Source organism: Camelina sativa, chromosome 4 (assembly GCF_000633955.1).
Source record: "Camelina sativa cultivar DH55 chromosome 4, Cs, whole genome shotgun sequence".
Taxonomy (NCBI): Eukaryota; Viridiplantae; Streptophyta; class Magnoliopsida; order Brassicales; family Brassicaceae; genus Camelina; species Camelina sativa.
In genome coordinates, this window is record NC_025688.1 from 17,296,344 (window position 1) to 17,314,208 (window position 17,865).

The 17,865-nt window shown below is 35.0% G+C and overlaps 3 protein-coding genes across 3 annotated transcripts in view; 1 reads left to right on the forward strand and 2 right to left on the reverse strand.

Annotated features, from left to right (window-relative positions):
• The window catches only part of LOC104783985, a gene marked incomplete in the record, with an annotated part of 11,185 nt that extends 10,861 nt beyond the window's left edge, over window positions 1-324 (forward strand). The window contains 1 exon segment of the mRNA XM_010509071.2: window positions 1-324. Within this exon segment, the coding sequence (XP_010507373.1) occupies window positions 1-90 (90 nt within the window).
• On the reverse strand, window positions 848-1,576 carry LOC104783986. The gene has a single exon (XM_010509072.1). The coding sequence runs from the start codon at window positions 1,535-1,537 to the stop codon at window positions 848-850; it is 690 nt and encodes a 229-aa protein (XP_010507374.1). The 5' UTR covers window positions 1,538-1,576.
• LOC104780885 (nodulation protein H-like) lies at window positions 6,293-8,210 on the reverse strand. Its single transcript, XM_010505425.2, has 6 exons — window positions 8,181-8,210; window positions 7,679-7,908; window positions 7,342-7,600; window positions 7,086-7,265; window positions 6,851-7,006; window positions 6,293-6,757 (listed from the first exon to the last, which is right to left on the reverse strand). The coding sequence occupies exons 1-6, from the start codon at window positions 8,208-8,210 to the stop codon at window positions 6,590-6,592; spliced, it is 1,023 nt and encodes a 340-aa protein (XP_010503727.1). The 3' UTR covers window positions 6,293-6,589.

The following is a 17,865-nucleotide window of genomic DNA, read 5'->3' on the forward strand; positions in this document are numbered from 1 at the left end:
TCACCCGGTTGTATCATTTGTGGTATGGGAAGCATTAAACGGTCTGATGCACTCGCTGGACCGGCACCTGTATCCACACCGTTCGGCTAAAGGTTATAAACGTTATCACAGTTGATTCAATTAACATCAAGCAAATTTCAAACTAGTTATTACATGTTAGAACTATTCATCGATTTTGTGGGGTTTGTTTTCTGTTCATTCGTGTGTATATGATTTGATTATTTGTATCTGTTTATTTTCCATACGTGGCTAATACAATTTGTAACGTCACTCTTCTTTGCCCACCAGGTTATCTTTCATTTTCTTTTGTTCAATTTTACGTCATATGTACTCTCTCAATTTTATGAAGTACTGGCAAACAAAAAGAACAAAGCTGTTTTTTTACCTAATATGTAAATCTTTAGACCTTGCTTGACAACAACAAAAAAGGAAATCTTTAGATTTTTAGACCTCAAATCTCAAGTTTTGTTGTCCCGGAAGCTCTTATCTAATGTATTAATAAATCTGAACGTACTTATTGAGAGAGAAATTCACTTGCTTTTGAACTCTAATTTACCTCATGGTAGGCAGCAAATATTAAGAAGCTCATCATTGATGATCATGATCTATTCAGTATTAAAAATCATTATTATTAACAATCAACATGCAAATTGATGTGAAGAAAACAAAGAGTTTTAGATGGTACGAAAAAACGAGTATTAATCTTAAATTTTATTCATGATCTAGAATTATGAATCTATCAATCATAGAGTATTACAAATGGTATAATATGGTATACAATAATTAAAAAAAAAATACATACTGTAAAACAATATATTAAATAAAGCTATAAACTATTAAATCTTTTCTAAGCTGTAGGTTCGTCGTTCTTGACAGCATGACCAATCCCGGGGCTATGTCCTGGTGTTGTGGGTTTGAAGTCATCTCCTTTCTTATGTCCCATCCCAGGACTGTTTCCTGGAGAAGTAGGTGCGAAATCATCCGTGGTTCCAGTTTTGAAATGTCTTTCTTCCGTGGGTGCCAAGTCATCTTTAGACCCCTTAACATTCCCATTCCCTCTCTTGTGGCCTATCCCAGGACTGTTTCCCGGAGAAGTAGGTGCAAAATCGTCCGTAGATCCTGTTTTGAAGTGATTCTGACCGTTGGTTTCTTCCGTGGGTTTGAAGTCATCTTTAAACTTTTCAACATTGGCATTTCCTTTCTTATGCCCCACCCCGGGGCTGTGTCCTGGGGAAGTAGGCGCGAAATCGTCTGTTGATCCGGTTTTTAAATGAACTTCACCGTTCGTTTTCTGCAACTTTCTTCCTTCCGTGGGCTTGAAGTCATCTTGAAACCCTTCAACATTGGTCTTACCTTTTTTATGTCGCACACCAAGGCTGTTTCCTGGAGAATTAGGCACGGATTTTTCTGCAGATCCAGCTTTAAAATGATCTTGATCTTTTGTTTTCCTCAACTTTCTTGCTTCAGTGGTTGTTGCTGTTTGAGCTAATACCATCGAGATCACGAGAATAGTCACACTGATAGTGATTAGTTTCATGTTCTTGTTCTTTTTGTGGATTTCGAAGTAAGGTTTAGGAGTTTGTATGTATGAGTAGTTTGTGCTGAAATTTGGAGTAAGAATGCCCCATAAGAGATTGTATTTATAGTGCCATGAGATTGCTATGTTGCTGTTCATTAAATTAAAAATGTGTGCACAATGGCCACATTGATTGATTTTGGACCGTCTGTCTATCAATTTAATAGTATTGATAATACTACAAAGTAGTCATATAATAATATCAAGACCGTTAATTTGAAGGGCTTTGTTCTAAAATGAATATTCAGTTCCAAAAAACATTGTCACGTTTATATTTTTATGAAATTATACGTTTCTTGTTTATCTAAAAATAAATTTAAAGAGACGATAAATTTTTTTATTGTTGATATCAATGTAAAATTTCATCAAAATGGAAGAGATGATAACTTGATGATGATTTTAAAAAAATTATTAGCAATCGATCAACGTTCGTATGTCGACATTACTAGCATCTAGCTACTTTGACATAGTTCGTTATTGAATTCTCCATTTTCACATGCAATGATGCAAATAGTATAAAATCTATTCAAACACATTAATAACAAGTGGGCACGCATTTTTATTTCGCTGCTCGTGGTTAAATGTAAATAGAAAATGCTATAATGGACTATCAATGGACGATCAATATAGCCTGTGTAAAGGAGATTCCAATATATTGGTAGATTGCTATTTTTGTTGAAGGTGAAATTAATATACAATATTTCAAAGTCGGTCCTAAACCTCCCGTAGTGCTCCATTGTTGAATATACAACACATATTTGTATTCCGAAAGTTTTTTTAACGATGGAAATAACTACATTTGGTTTGAAATTTTAAAATAGTATTCAAATTAATCGGTTCATTGTTTAACATGAAATCAAAGGCTAAGAAGAGCCGCCCTTTAGCCACCACAGAAATGTGTTTCAAACGAAAGACTATTTTAATATCACACGAGTTTAAAGAACACTAATGATTTGACAAAAGATATTTCTAATTGACCTTTCTCTTCTTTTAAAAGTCGAATGTGAAATGTAAAAATACTAAATAGGATTCTAATCATGGTTGACTATATATATATATATATATATATATATATATATATTGCATAATGTTGAGATTTCTATTTATATATAATACTTTTTACATAATACGCATAAGAAGATGATCTCAGTCACAAATATAGAGATCTTCCACTACGTACCCCATGGAAAAGGTTGGCTATACCATCAATATCTTGTTGTTGTATGAAAAGATTTCAAAGTTAAACGATAGTCTTGAATTTTAGAGATTGATACCCTTATTTTTTTTTGTTGATTTCGAATCACTCTCGTCATTAATGTTCAATCATAATACTGTACTTAGAACACAAATCTATAGAATATATGAAAAAAATATATTTCGAATCACTCTCGTCATTAAAGTTTTCGGAAAGTTTCAAACATTGTAAGTTGAGTTGTCCTTTAAAATAGCATATATATATTGTATTTTGCATAATGTTAGACTGCTAAATGGTATATATATATATACATCGTAAAAAAAATATTGGTCACTATAACTGCTGGAATGGTATAGGATCATAGGAGATGAAGAAAAGAAAAAAGGTGCTTCTGGTTTTGAATCTCATGAACTAAATGTTAGACTAGCTTAAAAATTCGATACCAGTCTTCAGGTGAGGGGACGAGAATCGCTATATAAGAACCATCTTATTGACTTGGTGTATGTTTGTGGATGTTATTAGTTTCCTTGCCAACTCGCAAGTGTCCGACAACGCCGCCATGCTTCAAAGAATATACCATTCCAAATAAAATAATAGTGACAAAAAAAACACACAAATCAAAAGAGGGAATAATTAAACCAAAATATAGAAAAGTGAAAGTAGTCAATAGATTCACTAGAATAATGTCAAAGGCTCCATCACCATCAACAAAACCACTATATGGTCCCTACGCGTCACTCACCACTCACTTATTTTTTTTGGTCTTCACCTAATTAAACCCTTTTTCATATGTAGGACATAATATCATATTAGTTTAGTTTAAGAGTTTAATCAATATAATTACCGTGTTGGCAAACAAAAGAATCGATATGATTGCCATTGACTGTTAGAAATTCGAACATAATAGAATATTCTTACTAGACATCAAATCTCAAATTTGATTCCTATGCCTATTTCTTGTCAATCTCCTCAACCCTTAGCATTTTTCAGGCAATTGACAAAAACAAATCTAAGCAGATTGTATTATATCAGTTCGAATTTTATCTTTTACCGAATCAGTTCGAAATATCTTTTTTGTATTATATAATACCCATTTGCTAACCGCTTTTGTAACATGTGAATGATGAAGCGAAATTAATTGTATGTATATTATATCTTGAATGAATGTTGTAAACGGAGCAAATTAAACTATAAGTGGACAAGACTGTTTCATTTTTGGAACAGGCTAGCTGTAGACTATTCGGTTTACGACATCTTTTTTCTATTTTTCTTGATGTATATTACATACTATAAATAAAAATTGAGTTAGCATACAAACGATAATTTGCCTGTTTCAGCCACTGTAACCATTAGAACTCTTTAGTTTGGAAATCGAAGAAGTGCAATATTGGTTGAACAATGCGCATGCATATATATACACATACACTTGATACTACGGAAAGGGATTATAAAAGTAACAAAATAGTGGATGGACATGTTTTTCTTTTCTTTTTGTTTTGACATCAGTGAATGGACTTGTTGAAAAGTGAAAGAAAGCTCTTTAATTTGGTTGGCTCCTGCACACAGGGAAGTTTTTCCAATAAGGGACCTACCGTAGCCTCCGCCACCCCAGGCTTCTATTTATATTTTATACAATACAATGTATGTATTGTACAAGTTGTTCTTCTTTTCTAAAGAAAAGAGAGAATTTTGGCAACACAATAATGCGTTTTCTCTTGGTGATTAATCACCCTTGATTTTAAATTTAGTCGTCGTAACTCTAAAATATTTCAGACTTGATCATATAATTTCCACGATTAATCAACTTCTCTACCTCTTTATTAAAATGATATGCATACACAAACTTGACATTTATTTCACGCAAGCGACGAGAAACAGTTTAGTCACACAAGAAAGAAAGAAAGAAAAAAAACACAAACTTGACATTGTACATGTCGGGGGTATTTTATATATGTGAAGATATCAAAAGTATACATAATTCACGATTTCCACAAGAGTTACTTGAAATAATAGAAAAACGAGTCGTAGATTTTACATGTTGTTTGTTAAAGCGTGAATTTGAGAAGTTTATGAAAAAAGAAAATGAAAAAAAAAATTAAGATGAAGAATCCTCTATGCATGCGAGGAAGTCGAAAGAAATAGAAAGAACAATTTGAAATCACGCGTACGTGTTATTGTCCTAGGACTCTAGGAGGTTTCGAAGTCTAGGGTTCTCTTTAATTATCAACGAGATAGTTAATATATAATGTGATTTGGAAGGTGTAAGAACCTAAAGAGATATAAGGTGGAATTAATTAACTCTCTTCATTAGTTAATTATGAGAACCCATGTTGAGAACATAATGATTGTGCTTACTTTAAGCATTTTCAACTGGTATATACTCTTTGTTTTCTTTTCGAATTCTAGTCGATTAGTTTAAATATAAAAGAAAGTATATAATAATATTGCCTAATTTATGAACTGTCGCATTACATATTATTCATAGAAAAAGGTCGTTATTCCAATATTAAACATCACAGAACGAATCAATTTATAAGGAATCACAAGTCACGATCATAGATTTGTAAGGCTGTTTCAGTCTCACCTTTCCAACCTCAAAGTTGGTCCGTCTCAAGTTTTTAGCGGTTCAGAGACATTCACTCTTACCTTTTCCTTTTTTTGGTATGTTATAGGCATCTTTTTCAATTAATAACACTATTTCGAAGCTTCTTTAGTTACTTCCTGACCCAAAGGGCCAAAGTGAATCTTTATAATGAAAGCTGAGATATTATTCTCTCTGATTTGATTAGTCGTACAAAGTGTACAACCTTAGTTTTCAGTGATATACTATTTTCTCATAAAACTAAAGAAGATGATAGTAATTACGGAATAAAAGACCCTATAAGTATGCCCAAAAAAACAACCACTTATTTTTAAGGATAGTTAGGTAGACATGTATAGGTAACTAAACTATAGTTTTGATAGCAAAATAGTAAAAGCAACTTTAGCTTCTAATACGGTTTAGCCAAAATACCATTTGCAGTTGTGCATAATTGTGTTCTTTGATTAAATAATGTAACATCTATTAGTATCACTCACATATCAATGAATATGTACATAAGGTAGTACATAGTCGTATAAAATTGCGTGATATGGAATAGAATAGTGCATCATTAAACTCACGTGAAACCATGTAACTCAATAAGTTATTTACCAAACAAAAGAAAAGTTCGAGTTTACCCTAGCTAGTAGTAAATGTTACCCTTGTTTCTGTGTTATATTTACAACTGTTAGATGAATGTTAGTATTATGTAAACTACTACTCGTGAAACAATTTAATTCTCCACTACACTTTACAAGTAAAAAAAAATGTCGATGAGAGAAAAACAAACATGAATCATGTGAAGGTCACAAGAACTCGAATATGTCCATGGTCAAAAACTGAATATTCCAAAGCAGAAAATGGGAATCCAAATGGTCTTTTTGGGCCTATTCTCAAGGCCCATTTCATCTATGAAAATAGTGAAATTAAAAAGTCCAAAAACAAAACATATGTGTATGTAATGTACCTCAAAATCAACTGTCACAGAGCAACTTAATTGACATCTAAAAAAGAAGCATAAAAAAGAAGCAACTACATTTTCCAGTCCCTATACAACCAATGAGAAGATTAAAGAAGACGAAACAAAATCATATCTGTTCTAAAAAGAAAAGCTCAACAAAGTAGTTGAGCAGAAGAAGAAGAAGAACCTAACAAGTAGAAAGCTTCAAACATCAGACCCTTTTTTGCATTTTGCAAACCCTTTAGTAGAAAAAGTCCCTAAGAAAGCTAAAAAACACTAATAATCTGCTCGTAGATATTTCTCGTACTCGGTCCCGTTCAATGTCTTGTTTATATCTTCCCAGTTCTTTATGTGATCTGACAAATCTCCTCTGTGTATCTTCACCTGTCTGCTTGACAAATCCTTCACAGGAATGTTCAAAAACTCTTGAACTTGTTTCAATGTCTGCATCCAAAACCCCAAAAAGCACACAAACTTTTGAGTGGTGTTGAGTGTTTAGCAAAAGATAACAACTTTAAGACTGTTTTGAAACGTTACCGTTTGATTTGTTATGAGATCTTCGTAGAAGACAACGATATGACGAGTGGTATTGAAATATTCCAACGCCTTTGCAGCTGAATTCTCTGTTTCTTGTAAGTCGTGGATCAAAGATGTTGAGTTGATCACCGGCTTATACCTAGAAAGTGCATCTGCCTGCAGTGGAATCGAAATCAAGAATCCGAAAAACACCAAACATTTGTATGCAAAACATAATACATAATATAAAACAGACCTCTTCAGGAGAATGAACATGAGACTTATGAGTCCCATTCAACAGCTTAGCATAACGGTCATAAGAATTTGCTAACACAGAAACCATTCTTCTTAAAGGATTCCTTCTGAATAGAAATATCGCCGAGACACCTCTTCTGTTAAAGTAATCTACTATTTCTTTATGGTTAACCATCAAACCCTGCAACGGATTCGGGATCAAGGACTACCGATAGTAATTGGCGTGGTAACGATTCAAGATTTGTTGTTTATTATACCTGGTTAAGCATCCATTTGAATCCAATAGCAGCAGAGCATTCGTTCTTTGAAGCACTCGTAAACCAATCAAGATTATAAACTCTATCAAGCGTCTGAATGATCGAAGATATGTTTTTTCTCCGATCCAAAACCGAGAAGATCTCTCCGTTAGAACTCACATTGTTATGACTATTCAACAATGTTTCAAACCAACCGCTTCCTGATCTCTGCATCGACAATATCGCAAAGTACCTCACCGGATTATGCCCACATTCATCTCTGGTTCAAGACAAAACCAAGATTTCAATAAGCAAAAGACACATGGACAAGAAGAACAAGAAATAATAACACTCTTACCTATTAAAAGTCTGTGGCTTTGGGTAATGAATCCGAGTAACAAAGCGTAACGAGTGAGAATCAATAGGACTAGTTTGCACAAGTTGTGAGCTTTGGAGATTGACATAACCGAACTGTTTTAAGCAAACGGAGCAAATGTACAGACCACAAACCATAGCGAACACCAAAACTATCATCCTTAAGAACAATGGTGATTTCTTGGGTTGCTTTATAACAATCGCTGCACTGTCCTGTTTACAAACCAAAAAACATCTCAAAATCAAAGAGTCTTTAATTGAGATATCTAAACCCTAAAATCAAAGTGAATCTTCTTCCTTCCTTAATCGGAATCATAGAAACAACACATCTTGGTTCAATTTATCAGGCAAGAGTCGGTACTAAATCATTGAATCCAAAAAAAAAAACAGATTTTTTGGGTAGATTCGTAGATATAACATACATGCAGAGATACCCAGAAGCATAATCACAAAGAGATATGTGAAGGAGAGATTAAAAAAGGAACCTTTCCGAATAAACAGATGAACTCCGCCATTGATGTGTCACGGAGCTTATAAAAACAGAGTAAGTACAACTAAACAGAGGCCTTTAAACTGCCTTTAAGATACAGAGACGAGTTGATGGATTCATGAATCTAGTTCAGCTACAGAGAATCTAAGAAGAAGAAGAAGAAGCTAGAAGCTAAACCCAAAAGAGTCAAGTTGGGGTCTGAGCAAAGATTTTGTAATAATATTACTAACAAACCTGGAAAGCAGAGCCATTGTCATTAAAACATGGCTACTGTCTTTTTTCCTATTAATTAAAAATCTAGAAATTAAGAGGCTAATTTACAAAAAAAAAAAAAAAATCTCCTAATCTCTATCATTATCTTTTAGAATTTTCACATAAATTAATAAAAAAATATTTAATTTTTAGCTAAGTGTATTATTTATTTACAATAACATATTTTTATAATTGTTAATCAATAGTAATTGATCAAACTTTTAAATTTTCATTTAATGATTTTTGAAATTTACAATTTACTAGTATTAATTGATAAAACTTTACAGTGTTACAAGAAAAAATTATAAAATATCATCCAAGTATTTATTAACTTCCTTGTTTCCGAATGTTGGCGAATTTGTTTAATATATTTCCCATTTGGTATCATTACGTAAGTTGCTATATTACTAAGTTTTAATTAGAAACTTAGAAGTTGACTATCACAAGTTTAAGGTTAATTATGTTTTTTGATTATTATTTTTAAAAAAAAATTTGATGAATAAAATTTTAAATTAAAGTGAAAGAGCCACTGTGTCACGCGCGACAGTCTGTTCTGAATCGTACACTTTTGCTCTGTTCATCAATACTAGTAGTGATGAACTGATGATGATACTTTACACTAAAGATTAATAATGACTAATAATTCTTCCATGGTGAATTTTTGTAGTATTAAACTTAAATAAACATTGTTTAGGCACATAATCAATTCAAATAATTACCCTTTGTCTTTATTTAATAACCCTTTGTTAAGCGGATGTTATTATGTCCATTTTTCGTCTACCTCTTTATCTTTATTTGATCATTTAGTTTATAATTGATGTTAATATTATTTTATACATTGATGAACGAGTCTTGTGAGCAAAAAGACTTTAAATTTCTGAAGCGGGATGAGAAGGAAAGAGACTTTTGAAGTTTTCTTTCAAATATACTTTTAATTAATGTTGTTAGTTTGGAAGTGTTAATCAAGATATATAGTAAAAAGAATAGTTGCAATACTTTTGCAATACTAAATTTTTCTTTGAAAGATCCTAAAACAGCGATGAAGTATATTCAATCTTTTTGCTAAATTATATAGTTATTATTAAAAGAGAATACATTTTTCATAGTACTATAATTCTAGAAACCACTAGAAATACAAACGCATATGTGACAAAATAAAAAAACTTATAGAAAATACAATGATACACAAGAGTTCGAGCTACCGACACCGTACGTTATGTTTATAAACTGGTCGGCTTATCAAACCGAATCTTTGGTCTATACGATATACTATGTAATTGAGTTAAAATGAAAAACTTAATCGGAGTAAAAAGTTTGGTAGTACAAAATAGTATAACGTACCGGGTTTGACGCAGTTTGAGACGGTCGTCCATTGATGGTAAAGCCTTATTTGAGCAATCCTAATTTTAGCCTGAGGGATATGCGTCGACGGTCGATATTTATTGCACACATACCTAATACATGATAAATAGTCCATATAACATTTTAACCCAAAAAACAGATCCATTAGTAATTATTTATTATTTTTTTTTTATCAAACAAATGCTTTCAATTAAGCTAGATCCTCAAAAAGAGGTGAGTTCTTACAACAAGATCTAACATAAGCAAAACAACATAAGGATAAAAGCTCCATGAGCTTATCAAAAGGATTTTCAACTTAAACAAATTTTACAATATTTGAGAAGTCTATTGGAACCAATGTGGATTCGTCTTTAAAGCCAGGTTTCACGAGATCCTCAACCAAAGATCGGCTCTAGCGTATAACGCATTCAAGCTTGTAGAAAAGTGTTCCACGGGGGAAACAGTTGGAGGGCTTCTTGCCAACAGGAAATGGTTCATGGGCATAGGCACATAGTTCTTCAAACTTTTAGAAACAGACCTCATGATACTAGATGAAGCTACAATCAAGGAGATTTGATGGATTGAGGGGTCACACAGCAGTTGCGGAAGGCTGCTGATATTCCCAACTCCAATGGTTGCTAGATATGACACACTAGTCCAGCAAGAGGAGGCTGTTACTTGGATATTACACACCAAAAAACAAAGAAATATTCTAAACAAAGAACAAAGAGATAAACTCATAAAATGAAAAGGAAATTGATTAATTGATTCTCAAATGAAATTACATGAGTTTATATAGTGATAAGAAACTTGGTAACAAAGCCAAGTATTGATTATTTTTGAAACTAAAAGACATTAAATATAGATAGTTGAATGAAGACCCAAGACTTGAAGTTTTCTTTCCCAAGGTGAGTTGAACTCCATTTTCGTCATCCCTCTTTGACCACAAAATAAAGTGATTAGTTTGGGCTTTCTTGGACTTGAATTAGGCTCAAAGTGGGCTGGACTTGATAGACAACATCCCTAATAGAATTTACTATGCTTTCCTTGCCCATAATCTCTTGAATTAGCCCAATAAGTGCATCCTTGAACTCCTCTCTCTATTTCACTCCTTGGTCCAATTTTGCTGATGAGAAACAACATGGGCTGTACTATTTCTTCACTTTTGGCTTAGTAGAAACAACACTTGGTTGCCATACATAATTCTGGAAGCTCTTAAACCAGTTGGACCTAAAACTCTTCAAGTGAACAACTAGATTAACCTCCTTTGGCAAATGGAATGTATCGCAAATGGTTGTTTGGCTGGAAGAATTGATCTTCAACTTTGTTCGTATTGAACAAGGCTCAAGGATCTTCTTGGATGGTCTCATGATCATATCATACCCCTCCTCTTGAAAAAGTTTCATCCTCGAAACTGTACGGCCATGGATTGGAGAGTGTTGAAGTGATTCTAGTGGCTTCTCTTTGAGAGAATATATGAGTCCATATTGCATACCATGAAGCAGAAATGCACCCCTTTCCGTGAGACCTTTCTTTTTTCCTTCAAGATCCAAAACTTGCTCCGTTTTACTTGACCAGAAGTGTGNAGTTTGGGCTTTCTTGGACTTGAATTAGGCTCAAAGTGGGCTGGACTTGATAGACAACATCCCTAATAGAATTTACTATGCTTTCCTTGCCCATAATCTCTTGAATTAGCCCAATAAGTGCATCCTTGAACTCCTCTCTCTATTTCACTCCTTGGTCCAATTTTGCTGATGAGAAACAACATGGGCTGTACTATTTCTTCACTTTTGGCTTAGTAGAAACAACACTTGGTTGCCATACATAATTCTGGAAGCTCTTAAACCAGTTGGACCTAAAACTCTTCAAGTGAACAACTAGATTAACCTCCTTTGGCAAATGGAATGTATCGCAAATGGTTGTTTGGCTGGAAGAATTGATCTTCAACTTTGTTCGTATTGAACAAGGCTCAAGGATCTTCTTGGATGGTCTCATGATCATATCATACCCCTCCTCTTGAAAAAGTTTCATCCTCGAAACTGTACGGCCATGGATTGGAGAGTGTTGAAGTGATTCTAGTGGCTTCTCTTTGAGAGAATATATGAGTCCATATTGCATACCATGAAGCAGAAATGCACCCCTTTCCGTGAGACCTTTCTTTTTTCCTTCAAGATCCAAAACTTGCTCCGTTTTACTTGACCAGAAGTGTGCCGTTGATTTTTCTCTCTTTGTTGGTGCATTAGGTGAATCATCCATACTGCCAAGGTTGTTGATAATCATGCCATCCTTTGTAGCTTCCTCACTTTGATATTTTCTGATCTCTTTCTGCTTTGGTTCCACGGCTTCCGTTTTCTCACTCGTTGAATTTGTTATTTTCAACTGATTATCCTGAACTAGCAACTCCTTGTGCTCCTTTGGTGATGGTAACAAATCAAATACAACTTTCTCTTCCTTAGAAACAAGAGACGTCTTTTCTCGTTGGTAACTTGGCGTGACAGTAGACACTCCATCAATTGGTCTAGAAGTCCTCCTTAGAATATGATTTGAACCACGATGGTGATGGTGGGGAACAAATCGCTTTCTCAACATAGACTTTAATTCTGCCCAAGTCTCAATGGGGTGTTCTCCATTTCTCCTCCTGCTTATCACCAACTGATCCCACCAAGTAATAGCATGATCACAAAATCCAGAGGCTGCAAATTGTACCTTCTTCATCTCGCAATANTAGGCTCAAAGTGGGCTGGACTTGATAGACAACATCCCTAATAGAATTTACTATGCTTTCCTTGCCCATAATCTCTTGAATTAGCCCAATAAGTGCATCCTTGAACTCCTCTCTCTATTTCACTCCTTGGTCCAATTTTGCTGATGAGAAACAACATGGGCTGTACTATTTCTTCACTTTTGGCTTAGTAGAAACAACACTTGGTTGCCATACATAATTCTGGAAGCTCTTAAACCAGTTGGACCTAAAACTCTTCAAGTGAACAACTAGATTAACCTCCTTTGGCAAATGGAATGTATCGCAAATGGTTGTTTGGCTGGAAGAATTGATCTTCAACTTTGTTCGTATTGAACAAGGCTCAAGGATCTTCTTGGATGGTCTCATGATCATATCATACCCCTCCTCTTGAAAAAGTTTCATCCTCGAAACTGTACGGCCATGGATTGGAGAGTGTTGAAGTGATTCTAGTGGCTTCTCTTTGAGAGAATATATGAGTCCATATTGCATACCATGAAGCAGAAATGCACCCCTTTCCGTGAGACCTTTCTTTTTTCCTTCAAGATCCAAAACTTGCTCCGTTTTACTTGACCAGAAGTGTGCCGTTGATTTTTCTCTCTTTGTTGGTGCATTAGGTGAATCATCCATACTGCCAAGGTTGTTGATAATCATGCCATCCTTTGTAGCTTCCTCACTTTGATATTTTCTGATCTCTTTCTGCTTTGGTTCCACGGCTTCCGTTTTCTCACTCGTTGAATTTGTTATTTTCAACTGATTATCCTGAACTAGCAACTCCTTGTGCTCCTTTGGTGATGGTAACAAATCAAATACAACTTTCTCTTCCTTAGAAACAAGAGACGTCTTTTCTCGTTGGTAACTTGGCGTGACAGTAGACACTCCATCAATTGGTCTAGAAGTCCTCCTTAGAATATGATTTGAACCACGATGGTGATGGTGGGGAACAAATCGCTTTCTCAACATAGACTTTAATTCTGCCCAAGTCTCAATGGGGTGTTCTCCATTTCTCCTCCTGCTTATCACCAACTGATCCCACCAAGTAATAGCATGATCACAAAATCCAGAGGCTGCAAATTGTACCTTCTTCATCTCGCAATAGTTTTGACAACTAAAAATTGAATCAATCTTTTTCTCCCACTCTAGATATGAATCTGGGTCATTCTTGCCTTGAAAGGTAGGAATCTTCAACTTCAAAATACCTATGTTATCATCCACTCTTCCTCTTGCTTCTCTAGCACTTCTTGGTCTCAAGTGGCTCCCTCTTGAGGATTGACTACTGTAATAATCATCAGCCCTTGCTACTCTAGGTTGATCTATTTCTCTTCTATGATGCAACATTTGTGGTCGTCTCGGTTGTGCCTCCGCTTGAACTTCATCCAACCTCTTGTATATGGCATTCATCTCAACATTCGCATCTCTCCCATAAGTTCTTGAAATTGTAGATTTGGAATCCCAAGCCCTCCGTCTTCGATGATCCCACGTTCTCGACGATCATTACACATTTTCTTTTCTTTCTTTTTTTTTCTCTTTTTTTTTTGTTTTTTTCCCTTTTTTTATTATTTATTTTTTTCTTTTTTTTCTTGTTTTTTTTTTNTGATCATATCATACCCCTCCTCTTGAAAAAGTTTCATCCTCGAAACTGTACGGCCATGGATTGGAGAGTGTTGAAGTGATTCTANTTTTTTTTTTTTTTTTTTTTTTTTTTTTTTTTTTTTTTTTCTCTTTTCTCTTTTTTTTTTTTTTCTGTTTTGTTTTTTTGTTTTTTTTGAAAGAAGATGAATAGATTTCGATGAAAGAAAGAAAAAGATAGAAGATTAAAAAAATAGATAGATGAGAAGATGAACAGACAAGTACCGGTTGAGTGGCTCTAATACCACTTGATATGCCCAAAATTCGAGGATTACTCAGCCGGATTAGAAAGGATAGAAACTCGCCAAGGTGCAAGGTGCAACAAGGGAGATTTGATAGATTGAGGGGTCGCACAGCAGTTGCGGAAGGCTGCTGATATTCCCAACTCTAATGGCTGCTAGATATGACACACTAGTCCAGCAAGAGGAGGCTGTTAATTGGATATTACACACCAAGAAACAAAGAAATGTTCTAAACAAAGAACAAAGAGATAAACTCATAAAATGAAAAGGAAATTGATTGATTGATTCTCAAATGAGATTACATGAGTTTATATAGTGATAAGAAACTTGGTAACAAAGCCAAGTATTGATTATTTTTGAAACTAAAAGACATTAAATATAGATAGTTGAATGAAGACCCAAGACTTGAAGTTTTCTTTCCCAAGGTGTCCTTCCCTAGGTGAGTTGAACTCCATTTTCGTCATCCCTCTTTGACCACAAAATAAAGTGATTATTTTGGGTTTTCTTGGACTTGAATTAGGCTCAAAGTGGGCTGTACTTGATAGACAACATCCCCAATAGAATTTTCTATGCTCTCCTTGCCCATAATCTCTTGAATTAGCCCAATAAGTGCATCCTTTAACTTCTCTCTCTTTCACTCCTTGGTCCAATTTTGCTGATGAGAAACAACATGGTCTGTACCATTTCTTCACTTTTGGCTTAGTAGAAACAACACTTGGTTGCCATACATAATTCTGGAAGCTCTTAAACCAGTTGGACCTAAAACTCTTCAAGTGAACAACTAGATTAACCTTCTTTGGCAAATGGAATGTATCGCAAATGGTTGTTTGGCTGGAAGAATTGATCTTCAACTTTGTTCGTGTTGAACAAGGCTCAAGGATCTTCTTGGATGGTCTCATGATCATATCATGATAGGTGGGAAGTGGGTTCAAGGGGTATAAGCAGCAGGTTCAAAAGCCTAGTCGGTTCAGGTTAATACGTATAGAAAAACATTGCAAACATCCGACCAAAGCTAATAAAATTGCCTCGACACATAAATCTATCAAACCATTCTAAGGACGCCAATGTTCTGTTACCGAGGAATCCTCGACTTGACTAAACAGAAGTAGTGGGTGCTAAAGAGGGTGAGCTTGATATAAACTTATCAGCATCGGATCTAGGAGGGTTCATAGTCGGTTCAAGGTCAGGGAAAGGGGCAGCGGCTTGATACGCATCATAGCAGATAATAATCGAGACTCCACAAAGCTGCAACCTTAAACTTATATCCGGTGACAAGTAAAGTGCAATATCCATGCGGTTTTGAGGATTGATTAAGCTAGTCTTCTCTAAAAACAATGTTCTTATGACCAAATGGGAGACCCTTCTCTCCATTATCAACCAAACACGATTCTGGGAGAAACTAAGCAGAGCAGTTAAGAGTTCAGATATGGATATGGGCCGCAGTGGGGTTAGTGGCCACAAAGAAATTCGAGGCCCATCCTAGTAAACCCTAGGGTTGATGCAGTTGGGAGATGAGAGCAAGAGTCGCCGCCGTTCTGTAGGATCGGAGTGGCGTACGGCGATGATGCACCTTGTTGGACCATCCGCCAGCTTATGAACTCGCCGTGTGTCGTCGGCGTTCCCACTAGAACAAGCACATCTGATGTCCAAGAGAAGCTCTTGCCATCAACGAAATCAGTGGGAAAGAGAACAATGGTGGTGCTGATGCTAGTCCAGATCTAAAGCCAAAAGATGTAGTGATGGAGTCTTGCTCAGATGTATGAGATGAGGAGCAGCTGGACTGTTTTGAAGCTTCTGTTGAAGGGTTCCCGAGCGGATATGCATCCGAGATCTGGTTCAGATCGAAGCTTGTAGAGTAACGATTAACTCTTCCATCGGCAATGTAACCATTAGAAAAGAAGACTTCTTGGATAGTTTCGTTTGGATTTTTAGGGGGAAAGATATTAAAGATAGAATAAGAGAACAGAGTAAAACTTAGGTAAGTAGCAAAAGGGTTAAACATATTTGTCACACCCTATGCCGGCGAATAGAGGTTTCACCGGCGCTGGAAGGCATGGTTAATAAGAGGGTCTCGATTCCCGTGCCTGAGAGTTTTTTTTTTTTTTTGACAAGGCAATAATTAAGTTTTTCATGTGAATAAAGTCATATAATGTACATATAGATCTTATATATAATATATACTTTATTATTAGTGTTAATTAGGCATGAAAAACATAAATTATATACATATTATCATTATTAGGCTTAGGCATGCGATATAATTTACGTAGCATATCATCACTTATTCACTTACATATATAAATATAAAAATATACAATTGTCCATTTGTTTCCTTCTTCCATCGTGTTTATACAAAGAGGAAAATTACGAAATATTTGTAAAGCAGCCTCACTTATTATTATTATTGATCACCCACCAAATTAGTTTTCTTTATTCATACCCACTTTGATAGTTTTATTAATTTATTTCGTCGTTTTGTTTTCAGGGATTAAATGTATTGTGTTTTCTTTATACTACAAACAAGAAGGAAAACAAAAAAGAAGAGAAGAACTTTGTTTATTAGGGATTGTCCTGTCTTTAGTTGTTTAATATTCCTAACAAACGAAAAGGATTTTGAGTTGGTACCACATGGTTCAAGACTTCAAGTCTTTGAACCTTTGAGTGGGATCCGGCGTGGCACTCATCGATGTAAAAATCAAATGGTGCGAGTCATTACAACCTTCAAACAAACAAAATTGGTCGACACTTGGAAGTTTTGTGAGATCCCGTAGATTTGTCTCAATTAACTTACGTTCTTTTTTAAATTGGCTGATTTAGTTTTAAGGGTTATCTGATTGTCATGGTCTTTTCTATAATGACTGAGGTCCATGGAATTCAGTAAACCGTTTGTGCATAATGTTTGAGAATTAGATGTACAGTATATTTTCCCGCACAATGTAAGAATACATGCAAATCATAAGATTTGTAGAGATATGTGTTTGGTTTGAGACCCAATAACGTGACGTGATGGTTTAGGCTACAATATGGAATTGTGCTGCAAGATTTCAGTTGTTGACTCATCATATAATCGACGAAGCAGGCCCAGTTTGCTGATGATATTCAAATANAGAAATTTGTTTATTAGGGATTGTCCTGTCTTTAGTTGTTTAATATTCCTAACAAACGAAAAGGATTTTGAGTTGGTACCACATGGTTCAAGACTTCAAGTCTTTGAACCTTTGAGTGGGATCCGGCGTGGCACTCATCGATGTAAAAATCAAATGGTGCGAGTCATTACAACCTTCAAACAAACAAAATTGGTCGACACTTGGAAGTTTTGTGAGATCCCGTAGATTTGTCTCAATTAACTTACGTTCTTTTTTAAATTGGCTGATTTAGTTTTAAGGGTTATCTGATTGTCATGGTCTTTTCTATAATGACTGAGGTCCATGGAATTCAGTAAACCGTTTGTGCATAATGTTTGAGAATTAGATGTA

Bases quoted from the DNA above. Each gene is read 5' to 3' on its own strand.
- LOC104780885 (XM_010505425.2), bottom strand. From the start codon at position 8,210: ATGGCGGAGTTCATCTGTTTATTCGGAAAG. The intron at 7,909-8,180 runs GTTCCTTTTTTA...GTTTGTAAACAG, and splicing joins TCATCTGTTTATTCGGAAAG to GACAGTGCAGCGATTGTTAT. The intron at 7,601-7,678 runs GTAAGAGTGTTA...GTCTTGAACCAG, and splicing joins AAGCCACAGACTTTTAATAG to AGATGAATGTGGGCATAATC.
- LOC104783986 (XM_010509072.1), bottom strand. From the start codon at position 1,537: ATGAAACTAATCACTATCAGTGTGACTATTCTCGTGATCTCGATGGTA.